The 18,340-nt window shown below is 45.4% G+C and overlaps 1 protein-coding gene across 2 annotated transcripts in view; it reads left to right on the forward strand.

Annotated features, from left to right (window-relative positions):
- opcml (opioid binding protein/cell adhesion molecule-like) overlaps positions 1 to 18,340 on the forward strand; it is a 404,984-nt gene that overhangs the window by 377,159 nt on the left and 9,485 nt on the right. For both annotated transcript variants that reach the window (XM_084941581.1, XM_084941580.1), the window contains 3 exons: positions 4,510 to 4,647; positions 4,807 to 4,927; positions 18,045 to 18,196. In XM_084941581.1, coding sequence (XP_084797707.1) covers positions 4,510 to 4,647; positions 4,807 to 4,927; positions 18,045 to 18,196 — 411 coding nt within the window. The remainder of the gene's footprint in view (positions 1 to 4,509; positions 4,648 to 4,806; positions 4,928 to 18,044; positions 18,197 to 18,340) is intronic.

Below are 18,340 nucleotides of genomic sequence, written 5' to 3' on the forward strand. Positions count from 1 at the left end.
ATACTAACCCCAAGTTGCTCTCCGATGCGTCCATCGGAGTATGAATGTGTGTGAATGTAGTTAGATAGCACTAAGTATAGATAAAGTGCTTGTGAGAATGGGTGTGATTGGGTGAATGTGGCATGTTGTATACAGCGCTTTGAGTACTCCGAGAGAGTAGAAAAGCGCTATATAAGAATCAGTCCATTTACCATGTATACACTGCCAAGCTGCAGATGTTTGGCAAGAAGATTTGATCACACTGGAGATGGTTTTTACTAACTCTTGTAGAAAAACTAAATCATGTCATTCATATCCCGCACAAACAGTTTGCAATGAATTCCAGATTAAGTTTAAAATAAGAATGCGTGAAGGCTAAGCAGTGCTAGCCAATGGATCCTCCTGTTTGGCTGTTACTCTGGGAAAAGACGAGAAAGACAGTGATGGAAGCCGTGACTGGAGCTGCGATGTAGCCTATATAAGAGTTATATTGTACGAACTTGATAATTATGTATATTGTAATAACATGATATTATATTGTTCAAACGTGAAAGGTATATTGTACTAACATGAAAAGTATATTGTTAGAACAATATACTTTTCTATTTTTCTTTTGCCTGGGTGGCAGCTCTACGCTTCCGTACTACGCTTCCGTATAAGAGGCTTTTCAATGTGGCCTCACAAAATTGTGACGACTACAACAACCATGAAAAGAGTTGGATGGACACTGCTGCTCAATTGCAGCTGCCTGGTCAATGTTTTCCATTAGTAATTTAGCAAAGTTGATGGTGGTGGTGTGTGTGTGTCTGTAAGACAGAGAGAGGGAGAGCGAGAGACAGATTTTGTATGATAAGCTTCATGTTATGGACGCACAGTTTGAGCACTCAGGTCGCATCAGAGCATCAGGCCGAGACCCTGCATCGTGACCTATGAACTTCTAACCCCTGCGATTCAATTGTACAGTTTGAGCAGGAGCTGAAAACGCAACTGAAAAAAATTGTAGTGTTTGCCCAGCTTAATGCAGACTGTTTAAACTAAACAAGCTGCTTTTTCACATAATAAATCCTGTCAGCCGCAGCATTGCCTTCTGTTTTAACAGTTAAAGCAGTAGAGACGACCTGTTTGCATGCGCGTTGAACTCTAGCATCATTAACCAGGCTAGCTGTTAGCTTATAGCTCACGCTAGCTAACTAGCGAGCAGTTAAAAGGACAGCCGAAGCTGCACAAAACACCCACAAACTTATCTCACTACAACGTAGCGCCGAAAATATGACTCGCAGCTCGAGCTCGACACAGCTGCTGTAACATAAGACTGACATCCAGCTAACCACAGCTAAAAAGATATTTAGAGAAAACTTGCCGTTTCCTCAGGTTACACGAGCCGAGTTGTTTCACGCTGAAAAGTTCCTTTGTTTTGGCTCTCACTGAAGACACCGACACTGAAGACATAGCTGTTCTTTTGTACTGCTTTTATGCGAAACATTCTTTGTATATGAGGCCAAGGGTGTTCATCCTCTTCAGCTCTAGCGTAGACGACTGGCTCTGCCATGTTTTCATGGGTTTCTTCTTTCCGTGTGTCTGCTACTTTGAAACGCTTGGGCCGCTCTGCCCGCCACAGTTTCAAACTGTTTCAAACTAACCAACATTCACACATCGGAGGGCAACTTGGGGTTAGTATCTTGCCCAAGGATATTTGGCATGCAGACTGTGGAAGACAAGGATCGAACCACCAATCTTCCAATCAATAGCTCCTTAACCACAGCCACAAAGGATATGGCAGTTCATTCTCCCTGAAGCACGGACTACACTGCCCATGAGGCTACATTCTTTAGGGCTATGCCTGTAACACTCTGTCTATTGCCTTCATATTAAATAATTGTTTGAATAATTTTTAAAAATATTTCTTCATGTCATTATGCAACTAGGGGTGTTATGGGCCGCGAGATTGAGACCCAGACATTAGAGCCTCTTAATGCGTGTTTTGTTTGGGTTTCCACCAGCATGGAATAACCAGAAATAGAGAAGGCATAGCCTAATATATGAAACAGGAAAAGACCGCTGTGTAATCCATTTATTTCAACAAAGTAACTGTATTCTGAATACCGCCCTTTCAAACGGTAACTGTAACAGAATACAGTTACTCATATTTTGTATTTTAAATACGTAACAGCGGTACATGTATTCCTTTACTCCCCAACACTGGGTACCATACCATCTTAACTAACTGGTCTACTGTAATCTTTTTACTAAAACTGCACAGAGTGGTGTCTAGACAGCAGAGCTCCTTAAGCTAATAGCTAATATTACAACAGTGCTCCACTGAGTGCTTTCAGATACTCAGCTTCCGTCTCGTACTTTAATGACTCTAATTAGTGATCCAGTCATGGTACACTGACACTGATGCTGTGCTGGAAATGTGACCAGTGATGTGGGAGTTGGTGTTAATGGTGATTGTTTTTATATTTATATAATCTGATTAATACATAATGATTATGACTCTTTTATTTTCATTCAGCTGTGTGATTTAAACTGACATTCAAATTCTAACACTTGAACTGGAGCCGTGTCTTGTCATTATCTTGCACTTTCAGTATAGTATTGTTTTTTGGCTCTGTAATAATGAAAAAATAACTTACCTTTAATCTCAGTGTATTGTGATGGTGTCAGAGGCTAAATTGTTTCTCAAATGTGTATGAATTATGTGCTGTGGAGACATGTGGCTGCTTACAGTGCTGTAAGAATATACATGCACATACACACAGAGACACTCATTCAAACACAGTTCTGAAAAGTCTTAAACACGAAATAAGAATCATTCTATAAAACCTAACACAAAAAAACAAAAACACAACAAAAAAGAAGTAACATGCATCTATGTTTTTTTTATTAGATGCTTTAAGCAAAATTTAGGCTTTTAACAATAATAAAGTACAGTGTGGTGATACTATTTTGCTGATTTGGCCACAAATATTATTTACATTTGGAAATTTGGATACAACTTGCCAGACTGATTTAAATTTAACCACTTTAGTATGAACAAAAAAGTAGTTTAGTAAAATTTTTAAAAAATACATATATTGTCCACCTTATTATTAACTTAGATTTAGTGATCACATAGAATACCTAAGCTTTTTCCCGCATAGAGAAATATGTGATGCAAAAGGGGATAAGGACTGGTATTTATGCAGAGCTTTTTTTTAGTCTCCTTGAATTCCCAAAGAACTCTACACTACAGCGCACAAACATTTTATTCTATGCAAACAGTGCTGGAATTTCCTTAGCAAGAATCACAGGAAAATCATCAGCATTTAAGCAATTTTAACCATTTATGTTAATTAGAGTCATATTTCCTTGAATTTATAGTTTGCATGAAAATGGAAAACATAGATTACATAATTAATTACACAAATCAAGAACTGAGTTCACATTTGTAGTTACCCACCAATGGGTGGCACTTGTTTTCCATCTTTCCATCTTTGAGATCTCAGATAGTTCTAACTAGTAACTCAACAGCATTTTCTCACTAATCTACATAGTTACAGTTGATGAAAATGTTAATTACCTGAGTTCGCAGTTCCCTGGTTTCATGCAAGAAGCTGATTATCCCTAGCCCTCAACCTTTTTACTGAATCCCCTGCCAGCTGCAGCAGTGTCTGCAGCTGAGGATTAAAAAAACATAATGGCATTATGCTAATGTTGTGATATTGCTAGATTGACATTTCTACTGATTGGGATTAGTGCTCCTATCCATTTTCCCACCCACACAGCAGTGGCTTAAAGTCTCTCTCTCTGCCATGAAAACATGCTTTTAACATTGTTGGTGTCAGGGGTAATTTATGGTGTTCCTCAAGTGGGTTGTTTCAGTGCAATTAGTGTATTTTCTTTGTGTATTGAGTGCATGCCCTGAGCTGTCTGCCATCTGGAGATGTTTGAGAGAAAAAGAGGGCTTTCCTGTTTCTGGGTTCTTTTTTCTTTAATTAAGTTTTTTAACAAGGATAATCACAAGTTTGTTCAATCTGTTAAGTTGCAACAGACCATTTGAAAATTTACCATTATCCTATAATATCTTTTCAAAACATGATGCAAACATTAGTTTCTGCAACTGGATTACCATATTACTATGTCATATTTGCATTATTAACTGATTATCTGAGCTGGTAATCTTGGCTGTGCTGCATTGGGTCAGTCATCTTGTTTACATATTTAGAGAAAAACATATACATACCTATAACCTGTACAAACACAGCTGGATTGCCCAGGTTTGTCTGGCCTCTATGCTTTGCTCACTTTACTTCTTCAGAAAAAAACATTTAACATTCTTGAAAAAACAACCAGGAGCTTAAACGACTTGCCCTCGGCTGCTGCCTACCAAAGCTGTTTAACTTTTTTGGTCAGGTCCACAGCGGCAGACTGTTTTTTTTCTTCTGAATTGAGTACAGCATCATATGTCATAGAGCTAATCGAATTGAATTGAAACATTAACTCATGCACTGTTTGTTTTTTTCTTTTGCTTTGTTTCTTTCTCTACAGGCATCCATAAATTTGTGACAGAGGGGGAGCACCTGATGCTCACAGCGATCACCAAAGAACAGTCGGGATCTTATGAATGCATTGCATCTAATGACATCTCAAGCCCGGATGTCAGGACAGTGCAAGTCACCGTCAACTGTAAGGGCCAGGCTATCACACTCTCAGGCTATATAGGACATCAAAGGGTGGCAGGGTGCAGAGTGAAACTAACACTGAGTGAGGACAGTTGAGGGCACAATTTCAATTTGAAGAAACAGTCATATGAAAACACATGACTGGTATTTTTTTGTTTTCCAGATCCTCCCTTCATTTCTAAAGCGAGGAGTACAGGCACTTCAGTTGGACAAAAAGGAATTCTGCAATGTGAAGCCTCTGCTGTCCCAAGGGCAGATTTTGAGTGGTACAAAGAAGACCGCAGGCATGTTTCTTCCCTGAGCTCTATGATTTCGACATGCTCTGAATTGTTTGACCTCAGTATTACAGGCTTACAAACACACGTGTTCTGCTGTACGCTGTGGTCTTAATTCATTTGACATGATCTTTGCTGAAAGTAATGATGTTCACTCATATCACTGTTTAAAATCATGTTTTTGAGATAAGATAACTTGTGCCCTGCATTCTTCTATCAGTGGACTACATCAAAATTTAATCACACTATTAGAAAAAACAGTTAGTTAGATAATTTGCACAAAGTCATGGTTACCAAAGGAAAATTATTTGGGGTGGCTGTAGCTCAGGTGGCAGAGCAAGTCAGGCACTAATCAGAAGGTCAGTGGTTCAATCCCAGGCTGCCTCCTGGCTGCATGCCAAATATCCTTGGGCAAGATACTAAATACTGGTGGTCAGAGGCCCTGGTGGCGCCAGTGTCTGGCAGCCTCGCCTCTGTCAGTGCGCCCCAGGGCAGCTGTGGCTACAATGTAGCTTGCCATCACCAGTGTGTGAATGGGTGGATGACTGAATGTAGTGTAAAGCACTTTGGGATCCTTAGGGACTAAGTAAAGCGCTATACAAATGCAGGCCATTTACCATTTATTTGTTTCTCTATAATTAGTTTATGTCAGTAGGGTGCTGGGCTCAAATGTTTAGATAATAATCTAATATAAAGTAGCTTTTTCCAACTGATGACTTGAAACTGGAAATACATTTATGAGAAGAGTAAATACAAACAATGGCTATGGTGACTGTTAAATGGTCCCTGAAAGTGACAGCAGCATTTCCTGTCCCTATAAGATGAAATAAGTAGTGATAGAGAGGAGTGATAAAATAAATGTAAAAAAAACAGCGAAACTGTAGAAAAGAAAAAGGAAATGAAATGCGGGAAATGGAAGGCAGGCTTTTAAACAAATACATCCTGTCACGGCTGCAGCGGCAGATGTGTGAAGTTATAAGAGATGGACCCAAGTGCAGGCACTGGCATTACTGTGAGTGAGCTTTATTTTCAAACGGTGATAATACAAACAGAAGCAGACATGGCAAGGAAAGAAAATAAGAAAGACCTAAACCAGGAAAACTAACTAAATAAACCTGAAACCATGAAACGTTGCTAGAACATGGGGGATGACACACAGAATGATACACAGACGGACGACAACGAGCAAAGGTGAGCATACACTATGGCTGTATCCCAATTCAGGGTCTGCAGCCTTGGAGGACGCAGCCTTCGCTGTCTACATGGGCTGCATCCTTGAAGGCCGAGAAGGCCGGAAATATGACGCTTGTGAAATCGAAAGGTCTATCCTCTGTCATGATACTAACCGCTGCAAACATTTCATACAGCATTGTTTCACAGAAATGAAGAAAAGAAATAGAGAGTTCATTTGTTTGTTTGTTTTTACATGACATTTGTTTGATTTGAATAAGTATTTGAGGCTGAGACCATGGAACTGTAACAATATGAATGTTGTGCTTCTTTTCTGTTACTGACCAGCAATGTTCCCTCTAAGCTGCGCACGTGCGCAATTGCGCCCTGCTGGCACGGTCTCTGCGCACAGAAAATCTACGTTGCGCACAAAAAAAAAAAAAAAACATCAAACCTGAATTGAAATTAAAATGAATAATTTAACAATTCTGTTTTGCAGTGTTAGTCAGTAAGTGACTGGCTGCTCCCGTATGGGATTAGAACGATGCCACCTTATCCCATAGTCCAGCCAATAATGCGATTCACATTCGTATATACGCAGCTAATCAACGTCGTTGACTGGCTATGACAGCGTCCTTATGTGCCGACACCAGTGTTTTAGCTAGCAAAGCGGCGTGGCTGATGTGGAGTGAAGCCACGTTAATGACAACGTGTACAACCATTGGAGATGTGAGCAGAACAGACGGAACAATTGATGGAAAAAGTGTGGACTTTATACCAGTTTTTAAATTGTGTTGATAGGAGTTATCATTAAAAAGGAGTTAAAATTGGAGTTATGATAAAATTATATGCAATGTTTGGTTTTCTTCCTGAATACTATTGTTGTTTATATTTACTGCGGGAAGAAATGGTAAAAACTGTGTTTTATAAGGAAAATGCTCAAAAGGACTCGCCGCCTGTGAGCAAAAACAACACCAAAAACCCCCCACCCTTTCCTATTGGTCGAAAAATGTACCATGTCGACCAATCAAAAAATGATATGGCAACATGGCATTTAGATGTTTAGGAAAGGGGGAAGTTTTAGGGGTGACGGCGGTGTTTTGAGATGTGAGAGATTTGCGACGTTTAACGCAAATCTTGTGTAGTTAGTGTTTAGTGTAGTCAATAGTTTTGTTGTGTGTGTCAGAACAATGAGGCGACTACTGAATGTTACAGGTGTTACAGGAGTGATATATCTCCTCTTGTCAGGCCTGCAGGTATCAGGCTGTTGTTCTCCTTTATCTCATAGTGGACAGAAATTATTTTTTGGAGTGGCACAAATGATTTGTGTGGTATCAGATTTGATGCAGAACAGCTGATTGTTCTGTAAATAGTTTGAAATGTTTATTTTAAAAAACGCCTTGGCTGCATTTTTAGGTAAACAGCTACTGGAGCGGGGGGGCTAGGAGGAGGAATTGGCCGTCTGATTGGGGTCTGGAATGTGGGGCCTCCCTGCTGCTGCCGAGTCGAGGCAGTCAGCTTCTCTCCACCCCAGGGAAAAGGGTAACACTACTTGGGTCTGGGTGCAGTTTCCCCCTCCAGGGGCAAGGGTACCTAGACCTGGGGCTTAGAGTACGCTTGGGGAGTGTGATTGTGTGTACAGTGTCTCTTTATGTCTGTCTCCACGTTGGGTGAGTGTTGAGTAATTGCATATGAGAGCATAAGGGTGGGAATGGATGTTTGTATCTGTGTGTGCCTGTTTGTCTGTGTCTATATGTCAGGTCGGGTATCAGACGCCACCTCTCTAGGGACATCCAAGGTATGGAGGCCTATCGCCCCCACCACTTCCCCTGCCAGTGGCAGACGCCCTCATACATCGGTGCATTGGTGGCTCTTTGTGTCCGGGGATGGGCGTCCAGGTACACACCGGCTCACTCCTGGTGGCTGCTTGTCGGGGCCTGGAGCCTGGGGCTCGCTCGGGTCACTTCGGGGGTGGGGTGCCCTCGGTCACTCTGGCACAGCTGGCCACCGGCGGAGCTCACTGCAACCCCCCTGGCTTCTGCTCCGCGGCTGCTGAGTGACTCCTCATCTGGGGCTCTCCTCAGCTCTTTCTGGAAGAGTGGCACGGCTGCCCTCTGTTGGTCTTCCTTGGTCTCTTGTGTTCTGAGGGCTTCTGGATGTCTGGAGTCTTGATCTCCTCCATACCTGCTTCATGCCCTGGAGGACGGGGCTGTGGCCCCCGACACCCTCTAGCATATCATTACATGAAGGAACCTTTTAAATACAAGCGCGCTCATGCTCACAGGTGTACACACAGGTGCTCACACACACAAACTACACCCTTATTGGCTCCTACCTCAAAGCACACTGTGCCCTTTATCACCTTTGGATTCGATGTGGTCACGCCCACATCGAATCCATCCAAGTTACATGGTTTATTAGCAACGAGCAACAGTCCAGAATAAAATAAAATAAAACCAGGCGAACCAGAAAAAGGTAAGCCTACTTAATAAAAACAAGATAAGACAAGACAGCAGGCTCCACCGAGGAGGAGTCCTCACAACAGCGGCTGGGAAGGCGTTTCACTCTTCCAATTTGGGTTGGGCGATTTGCCACGGAGAGGTGAATACAGCAGTCAAACCCTAAAACAGATAAATGTAACCTTAGACTCTTATAGCTATGAATGCTAATAAAGGTAGTTTTAATGGCTTACCCCAGGACCAGAGGCGCTATACTCTCAGCTGGTGGGGATAACACGAGCACCTCTCTCCGCAACGTCGGAATAAAACAAACTGCCGCGCTTCAACAGGCCGCAAAAACTATATTAACACAAATTCCAGTACTCGGAAGGAATCTAAGGTTAAGCGAGAGCATACCTGTAGCTGTCATATGATCTGCTCTTGCTGATCAGTCCGTCGCAGTGTGCCAGCATTTACTGCTGCTTTGCGCTGAGGAATGATCCAACAAAAACACCGGCTTAGCTTTATAAGGGCTAACGCCATCCTGCAATCAATATGCAGGTGGGTTCCCAATTAACCTAGTTGTGCAGCGGAGAGAACGAGCGCAGGAGAGAGAGAGAGAGAAAAAAAAAGGCGAGTAGCCCATCTGGCTACATCTACCCCCCCTTTTTGTATTGGCGCCCCGACAGTAACTCAAAGAACCTAACACCATGGCCTGAATACGGCAAGCTGAGCATTAGCGACTGGCGCAGATTCAACAGGACGTGGCAAGTGATGAACATTTGAGTGCTGACCAGCTGTCGAATGTGCTGTTCTCCGCAAGTGTGGCCCACTCACCTCAGACTGTTCAACAGAGACTGAGGAAGAACCTGGGGGAGCAGAGGTTGAGGGTGCTACAATCACACTGGGAGTAGACCTGAGCTCCACCGATGGAACTCTAGAGGCATCGGGAAGTGACACCACAGGTGCTACAGGGTGTGAGGGTACCTCAGGGACAAGGAGCCACAACTCGTCGTCACTCAGAGAGGTCTGCTCTGAGTCAGCAGGCACAGGTGGGGGTGGAACCTGTGGACCAGGTGTAGGAGGCCCTAGGCTGACCTGTGCCTTCAACATGTCACGATGGACATGTCGAACCTTCTCCAAGTCTCCCACGGGGGCGATGGTATAAACAGCCCCGTTCTCTTGGGGTGCCCTCAACACCTGATAGACCACAGAGCTCCAAAGGTCCTGGATCTTGTGCCGGCCCCGGGCGCTGTGATCTCGAAGATACACCAGCTGACCGACCTTTAAAGGAACAGGGTGGACTCTCTGGTCATGCCGCTCCTTGCGACGGTCAGCGGCCAGCGACAACCGTGCCCGAGCTCCCTCAAAAGCCACCATTAACCTGGCTTGGTGCTCGGCCACCCAGTCCTGTACCTCTCCAGGCACTGGGTCCTGAACGCGGCCTAGAAGGAAATCAATAGGCAGCCTAGGATCCCTGCCAAACATCAAGAAAAACGGTGACTCTCCAGTGCCCTGATGCGGCGTGCTATTATAGCAAAAGAGCACATGCGGTAAGCATGCAGCCCAGTCGCGTTTCCGAGATAATGGCAGGGTCCGGAGGAGGTTATGGAGGGTTCGGTTAAACCGTTCGCACTGCCCATTACCCGCTGGGTGGTAAGGGGTTGTACGGGACTTGGCTACCCGATACAACTCGCATAGCTGTTGCATCACCAAACTCTCAAAGTTTCTACCCTGGTCAGAGTGGAGGCGGCTAGGAACGCAAAACTTAAAAAACCACTCTGTTAACAGGGCCTGGGCCACAGTAGAGGCCCGCTGGTCCCGGGTAGGGACTGCAACAGTGTATTTGCTAAAAACGTCAGTCATAACCAAGACGTTTTCAACTCCACTACGGGAGGGTTCCAACACCGTGAAGTCTATGGCCAGGATTTCATTTGGCCTAGACGCCAACAGGTGACCCATATAACTATGAGACCCCAACTCTGAGTCCTTTGCGACCTGACAGCGTTCACAACGCTGAACCCATTGCTTGATGTCAGAGGACATCCCGGGCCAATAGCAACGCTGCCTGACCAGTTCAGTGGTACGCTCAATACCTTGGTGCCCATGGTCCTGGTGCAGCTGCCTCAAGGTCTCAGGCTTCAGAGCCTCTGGGAGAACAAGTTGGAGGGCTTCCTCACCTCCACCTGGACGCAAAATACGGCGATAAAGGATGCCATCCTTCTCCACCAGACGATCCCACTGACGCAGCAGAACCATGGCTGGTTTGGGGACCTGACTCCTTTCCTCCGAAGAGGGCGGGGTGTGCCTCCTCCAGTATACCAAGAAATCCTTGTGGAGGGGGGGGTCAGCCTCCTGCAAAGCACGAATATCCCCCAGGGAGTGAGATGGAAAGGCCCCAATCTCCAACTGAGTAACGGAAGGCAAAACGGCTGGACACTGAGCCTGCTGAAGTGAAGTTGGGACACGAGTCCCAGGCAACACACCCTCGGCCAAGCTGGAGCTCGTCTCATACTGTCGAGAGAGAGCATCAGCATTCCTATTACTGCGGCCTGAGCGATACTTAATCTCAAAATTGAATGCCGCCAGCTGGGAGGCCCACCTCTGCTCAGTGGCACCCAGCTTAGCTGAAGAGAGGTAACTGAGTGGATTGTTATCGGTGTAAACCACACACTTCTGCCCCAGCAGGTACTCCCGGAACTTCTCGGCCATGGCCCACTTGAGCGCAAGAAACTCCAGCTTCATGGAGCTGTAATTGTCCATATTGCGCTCATGTGGCCGAAGACCTCGACTAGCATAAGCCACTGGCCTAACAGCACCTTCTATATCTTGGGAGAGAACTGCACCCAAACCACTGTGGCTGGCGTCAATCTCCAAGATAAATGGGCGCGTAAAGTCAGCATATGCTAGCACAGGTGCAGACACAAGCTTTGCTTTCAGGGCCTCAAAGCTCTCCTCGCACTGAGGGGTCCAAATAGCACTCAAACTCTGTCCTGAGCCCTTCTTTGTCTTGGTGCCAGCCGATTTAGCCACCACTTGATGCAGGGGAGCCGCCAACGTGGCAAACCCCTCCACAAAGCGCCGGTAATAGCTGGCGAAACCCAAAAAGGATCGCAACTCTGACACAGAACGAGGACACTGCCACTTGGCTACTGCGTCAACCTTGGCTGGATCGGTAGAGACACCCTCACAGGAGATTACATGGCCCAAGTAGTTAACCTTCTGCTGGAAAAAGGCACACTTTTCTAACTTAGCCTTGAGCCCCCGTTGCTGCAGCCTTGCCATCACCATCTCTAGCCGTTGCAGGTGCTGAGAGACAGACGAGGAGAACACAATGATGTCGTCTAGGTACAGCAGTAACGACTGGCACTGCTGATCCCCGAACATCCTCTGCATTGGGTGCTGGAAGGTACCAGGAGCATTGCACAGCCCGAACGGCATACGATTCCACTCGAACAGGCCAAACGGCGTGCAAAAAGCGGTCTTGGGCTTATCCTGCTCAGAAACTGGCACCTGGTTGTACCCGCTGGCCAGGTCGATGGTAGAAAACCAGCGTGCGCCAGCAAGGGCATCCAGACTTTCCTCGATGCGAGGTAAGGGGAAGGCGTCCTTCCTTGTTTTGCTATTCAGCAAACGATAGTCAACGCACAGACGGAGGCTTCCATCCTTCTTGCGGACCAACACGATGGGAGAGGCATAAGGACTGCTACTCTCCCTAATTACCTGGGCCTCCAGTAGCTGGTTGATATGGGCCCTGACAGCCTCATAATCAGGAGGAATTCGCCTGTACCTCTGCCGGACAGGTGCGTCATTGAGCAGCGGTATGTCGTGAGAAATGAGGTTTGTGCAGCCCAAGTCTCCCTCATAAGTGGAGAAAACAGAGCGGTACTTCTGCAAAAGTAACCGTACCTCATGTTGCTCTGACTCAGCGAGAGCAGACAGGTCAATCGTATCCACCATCTCTTGAGCAGGGCTGCTGGTTGTATGGGAGGAAACGGCAATGGGAAAAGAGTGTTCCTCGCTAACACCAGCAGGGAGGCTAACAACAGTAGCTTTGCTTATCACTCCCAAACGGGTCCGCGGGTGGAGAACAGCTTCAGCTGTCCCCACATTGGTGACTGGGATGTAGGCAACGCCCTTATCCACCTGGACCAAACATGGAGAGGCCAGCAACCCAACTGGCAACCCGGACTCAGAAGGCTCAAAAAGCACAGCCTGACCTGACAACTGCTGAAAACAGGTGGTAGCCACCAGCTGCATGATGCCACCAGGTATCCGCACAGCCCGCGGGCCCTGTACCTTAACGGTACCGACCGGGTCCTCTGGGGCTTGGGCTGCAGACTGGTGACACTGATGTAAGGCCTCCAAAACTGGTCTCGGTGCCTGTGACACAGAAGGAGAATTAAACAAGGAGCCACCGAAAGCCCCAAACAGTTCTTGATAACAGCGGCGGATTACATTAATTCCTAAGATGCCAGGGACAGAGGGCGTAGCCCCAGGAGGGTCCTTCACTATAAGGATCCCACAAGAGGGCATTTCCTTGCCACACAGGAGTACACTGAGCTCCAAATAGCCAATGTAAGGGATGGAAAGCCCATTGGCAGCCCGAAGCTGTAACCAATGGCATGACTGAAGGCGTTCTTGTCCCCAAGGGGCAAAATGTGCCAAAAAGAAATTTTCTGTGATGGTGGAAACCATGGACCCAGTATCCACCAAACAAGGGACAGTTACCCCACTAATCAGCACATCCATCTTTGGACACGATGAAATTAGCCTGCCAATCCTATCTTTCTGTGAGCCAGTGAACTCCCCACCTGAACTGTGACTCTGCAGCTCAGAGGGCTTTAGTTTTCCGACTGGGTAGCGGGAAGATGATTGCCAACTGCGGTATAGGGAGGGCCTGAATCAGAACCTGCTCTGGTGCGGCGTAAACCCCGCTCCCCAGTGCACTCCCTAGCAAAGTGTCCTGGCTGCTGACACCGGCGACAAATCACCGAGCCAGCCCGTGAAGGCCGAACACTTCTTCGGGGGTTCTGTAAAGAAACCACTGTCTCAGTGAGCTGATTTAACTGCTCTTGTTGGCGCTTTAGGAGTTCCTTTAGCTCACGCCACTCGGACTCGGGTGTACCAACAGGAGCGAACCTAGGGCTAGTGTGCACTCCACACTGGAAACCATATGCCGATGGGTGAGAATAGCCACGGTCGCGAACACCGCCTGAAAACCATCTAATTGCTTCCCCGCGCACCTCTAACAAGGTGGCAGTAGGCATACGGCGAACGTATTGTTTAAGCTCTCTACGGAGAGCACTGTCAACAACATGTTCTACAAACTGGTCTCGGAGCAGCACCTCTGCGTTACGCATACCATCAGGTGCACTTTGTTTTACTTGCTCCATCAGAGCCATTAGCGCTAAGGAAAACTCCTGCAAAGTCTCTCCCTCCCGCTGTCTCCTCGAAAAGAAAGCCTGCTGCAGAGTGACATAGGACTGCGCATTGCCATACAGTTCCTTTAAAATGGTCAACACCCGAGCAGGATCCCCTCGCTCTAAATTAGGGCGAAATTTGATCTCCTCCCTTGCTTCTCCCTCTAAATGGTCAAAAATAAAGAACGCTTGATCAGCAACAGACAGGTGCCGGGCACGCATGCACGCTTGAACCTCTTCGACCCATTCAGCTATATTGATGCCCGTTCTGCCATTGAACATGGGACATTTACGGTCCCTAGGCACCACCACCAAACGCTCTGTAACGGCGGCCTGGCTACCAACATTTGGTATGCAACCAGGTGGTGTGAAGGAGGACGACGCGGCACCACCACCAGACTCGAGCACAGCGCCCCCATCCCGGCGCAATTGCTCATTATCTGCCTTTAACTGTGCTACCAAGTCTCTAAGTTGCTGCAATTCTTCCTCCATAATAAATTTTGACCAAAAAAAAAGGAAAATTAAATCAACAAGGTGCTAAAATCCTATTACTCTTCCTCCTACCTGGATACTGCTGTCTTGTCTATTATCACACTCTAAAACAAATAGAGCCTTCAAACAGGTAAACTGTGATCTTTGCAAAAATAAAACAATTTACAAGACCAAACGTCTACCTCAAATGTGCATCCTGTCGACAACGCCAAGTATGTGACCAAGTGGTCGGCGGAGTTAGATAAAAAGAAATAATAAAATGACAACGCCACCTAGGGGAATTTCACCCCCAGGAAATATATTTAAGAAAAATGGATAAAAGGAATAAAAGGAGGCCGCACAGATTCAAGGATGCACACTGAGGCAGGTTGGCTCCAATATTAAAACAGTTTTATTTATAGTAAAAATAAAATATTAAAAACCAAGATGTAGCGTCATTGTTGACAGTGTCCTAAAGTGAAAATAAAACAACCATGGAACTTGGACTTACCAGCAGCCGTGGAACCAAAAGAAAATCACACAAAAAGAATCACTGCAGCCCACCCGGTGCTGTACAAAAGAAAGTGTGAAAACGACCCACCACCTGAGGTCCCAGGGCCACTGGCACGTCCTCCGTTCACTGAAATAAAACACAAGAAAATATGTTAAAAGAATAAAAGGACACTGAGCGTCAGGCTCGCTACAGATCAAACAAAACTAAAACACACTTTAATAAAAGAAATCACACACACACACACACACACACACACACACACAGGGGAAGGCTTATACCCCACGGGTCAAACTACCACTCGTGCTTGGAGTAATTATTCTCAATCGCAAGCCGGTCTGGCTCCCCACCGGCTGAGACCGGCAACCAAGGCGATTTAAAGTCCCAGCACGACACTCGGCCAGAGGGTCGCTTCAGCCCGATCACAGAAGCGTGGGTACGAGCAACAGTCCAGAATAAAATAAAATAAAACCAGGCGAACCAGAAAAAGGTAAGCCTACTTAATAAAAACAAGATAAGACAAGACAGCAGGCTCCACCGAGGAGGAGTCCTCACAACAGCGGCTGGGAAGGCGTTTCACTCTTCCAATTTGGGTTGGGCGATTTGCCACGGAGAGGTGAATACAGCAGTCAAACCCTAAAACAGATAAATGTAACCTTAGACTCTTATAGCTATGAATGCTAATAAAGGTAGTTTTAATGGCTTACCCCAGGACCAGAGGCGCTATACTCTCAGCTGGTGGGGATAACACGAGCACCTCTCTCCGCAACGTTGGAATAAAACAAACTGCTGCGCTTCAACAGGCCGCAAAAACTATATTAACACAAATTCCAGTACTCGAAAGGAATCTAAGGTTAAGCGAGAGCATACCTGTAGCTGTCATATGATCTGCTCTTGCTGATCAGTCCGTCGCAGTGTGCCAGCATTTACTGCTGAATGCACGGGAGGAATGATCCAACAAAAACACCGGCTTAGCTTTATAAGGGCTAACGCCATCCTGCAATCAATATGCAGGTGGGTTCCCAATTAACCTAGTTGTGCAGCGAAGAGAACGAGCGCAGGAGAGAGAGAGAGAGAGAGAAAAAAAAAAGGCGAGTAGCCCATCTGGCTACACATATATTTGTTTTTATCATAACTCTGGTTTTACGTGGCCTATCAACACAATTTAAAAACTGGTATAAAGTCCACACTTTTTCCATCAATTGTTCTGTCTGTCCTGCTCACATCTCCAGTGGTTGTACACGTTGTCATTAATGTGGCTTCACTTCCCATCAGCCACGCCACTGGACTGTGGGATAAGGGGGCATCGTTCTAATCCCATACAGGAGCAGCCAGTCACTTACTGACTAACACTGCAAAACAGAATTGTTAAAGTATTGATTTCAATTCATTTTTTTGTGCGCAACACAGATTTTCTGTGCGCAGAGACCGTGCCAGCAGTGCGCACTTGCGCACGCGCGCAGCTTAGAGGGAACATTGAATATGGCCAATATTAAAGTTATTTTTATAATAATCATTATTAGTTATTACAGCAGTGAACTTGAACTCTGTGTCAAATACTGAGCTTCATTCAAGATTCAAGTTTCAGTTATTTATATTTCAAAGTATCTTTGACAGTGTATATATAGATGTATTATATATAAGAGACAAATATTGTTCTTTTAATATGTTGGTATTACTAAATCTGTCTGAATGCTTATATATATATATATTTAAAAAAAATAAAATAATAAAATTCCCCACTCGCCCCTGTGGGCGGTCAATCCTTCAAGCTCGGGTCCTCTACCAGAGGCCTGGGAACTTGGGGGTCCTGCGCAGTATCTTAGCTGTTCCTAGGACTGCGCTCTTCTGGACAGAGATCTCCGCTGTTGTTCCCGGGATCTGCTGGAGCCACTCGCCTAGCTTGGGAGTCACTGCACCTAGTGCTCCGATTACCACTGGGACCACCGTCACCTTCACCCTCCACATCTTCTCGAGCTCTTCTCTGAGCCCTTGGTATTTCTCGAGCTTCTCGTGTTCCTTCTTCCTGATGTTGCTGTCATTTGGAACCGCTACATCGATGACTACGGCTGTCTTCTCATGTTTGTCTACCACCACTATGTCCGGTTGGTTAGCCACCGCCATTTTGTCCGTCTGTATCTGGAAGTCCCACAGGATCTTAGCTCGGTCATTCTCCACCACCCTTGGGGGCATCTCCCATTTTGACCCCGGGACTTCCAGGTTATACTCAGCACAGATGTTCCTGTACACTATGCCGGCCATTTGGTTATGGCGTTCCATGTATGCCTTGCCTGCTAGCATCTTACACCCTGCTGTTATGTGCTGGATTGTCTCTGGAGCATCTTTACACAGCCTGCACCTGGGGTCTTGCCTGGTGTGATAGACCCCAGCCTCGGTGGTTCTTGTGCTTAGTGCTTGTTCCTGTGCTGCCATGATTAGTGCTTCCGTGCTGTCTTTCAGTCCAGCTTTGTCCAGCCACTGGTAGGATTTCTGGATATCAGCCACCTTCTCTATCTGCCGGTGGTACATACCGTGCAGGGGCCTGTCCTTCCATGATGGTTCCTCGCCTTCCTCCACTTTTATATGTGTGTGTGTATATATATATATATGTATATATATATATATACATATATATATATATATACATACACACACACACACACACACACACACATATATATATGTGTCTGTGTGTATATATATATGTATATATATACATATATATATACATATATATATATTGGGGGTTATGTTGAGCCACAAAGGATACACTGATCCATCGTTCAAATCCGGGGAAATAAAGGACATATTTGGACATAATGAACTAGGGTGCTAGAAATACTGAAAACCAAAATCAAGAGACTAGCAGTGAAAATATGATGAAATCAAAGATCAAACAATAGTACAAACTCAAAACACGGACCGTGGCACATCCACAGTTACTGCAGGTATTCAGGAGAGCATGAGAACAGGAACATTCAGAGCGTTTTGCTTTGTATCTAAAAAACATTTCCCTAAGTTTTAATCAAGCATATTTTATGAGTGCATTTGCAAAAGTTACAAATAAACACATTCTCCCAGAGATTTCAAAACTGCTTTTCTCTTTCTTATAGGCTCCTCAATGGACTAAACGGGGTAAAGATAGAGAATCAAGGGAAACAGTCTATGCTTATCTTTTTCAATGTCTCAGAAGAAGACTATGGGAACTACACTTGTGTTGCTATGAACACCATGGGAATCACTAATGCCAGTATAATACTCTATGGTAAGAAAAATATGTTGCTGTTATGTTGTTCACTTCAGTGAATTAAAGAAAAAAGAAAAAAGTTTTGTTTTTGTCAGCGACCACTTCTTCCATATTAGCAGCTACACATAAAAAAAGCCATTCTGAAAGTCACCCACTGTATGT

The sequence above is a fragment of the Perissodus microlepis genome, chromosome 10 (assembly GCF_051167445.1).
Source record: "Perissodus microlepis isolate ML-2025 ecotype Zambia chromosome 10, ASM5116744v1, whole genome shotgun sequence".
Taxonomy (NCBI): Eukaryota; Metazoa; Chordata; class Actinopteri; order Cichliformes; family Cichlidae; genus Perissodus; species Perissodus microlepis.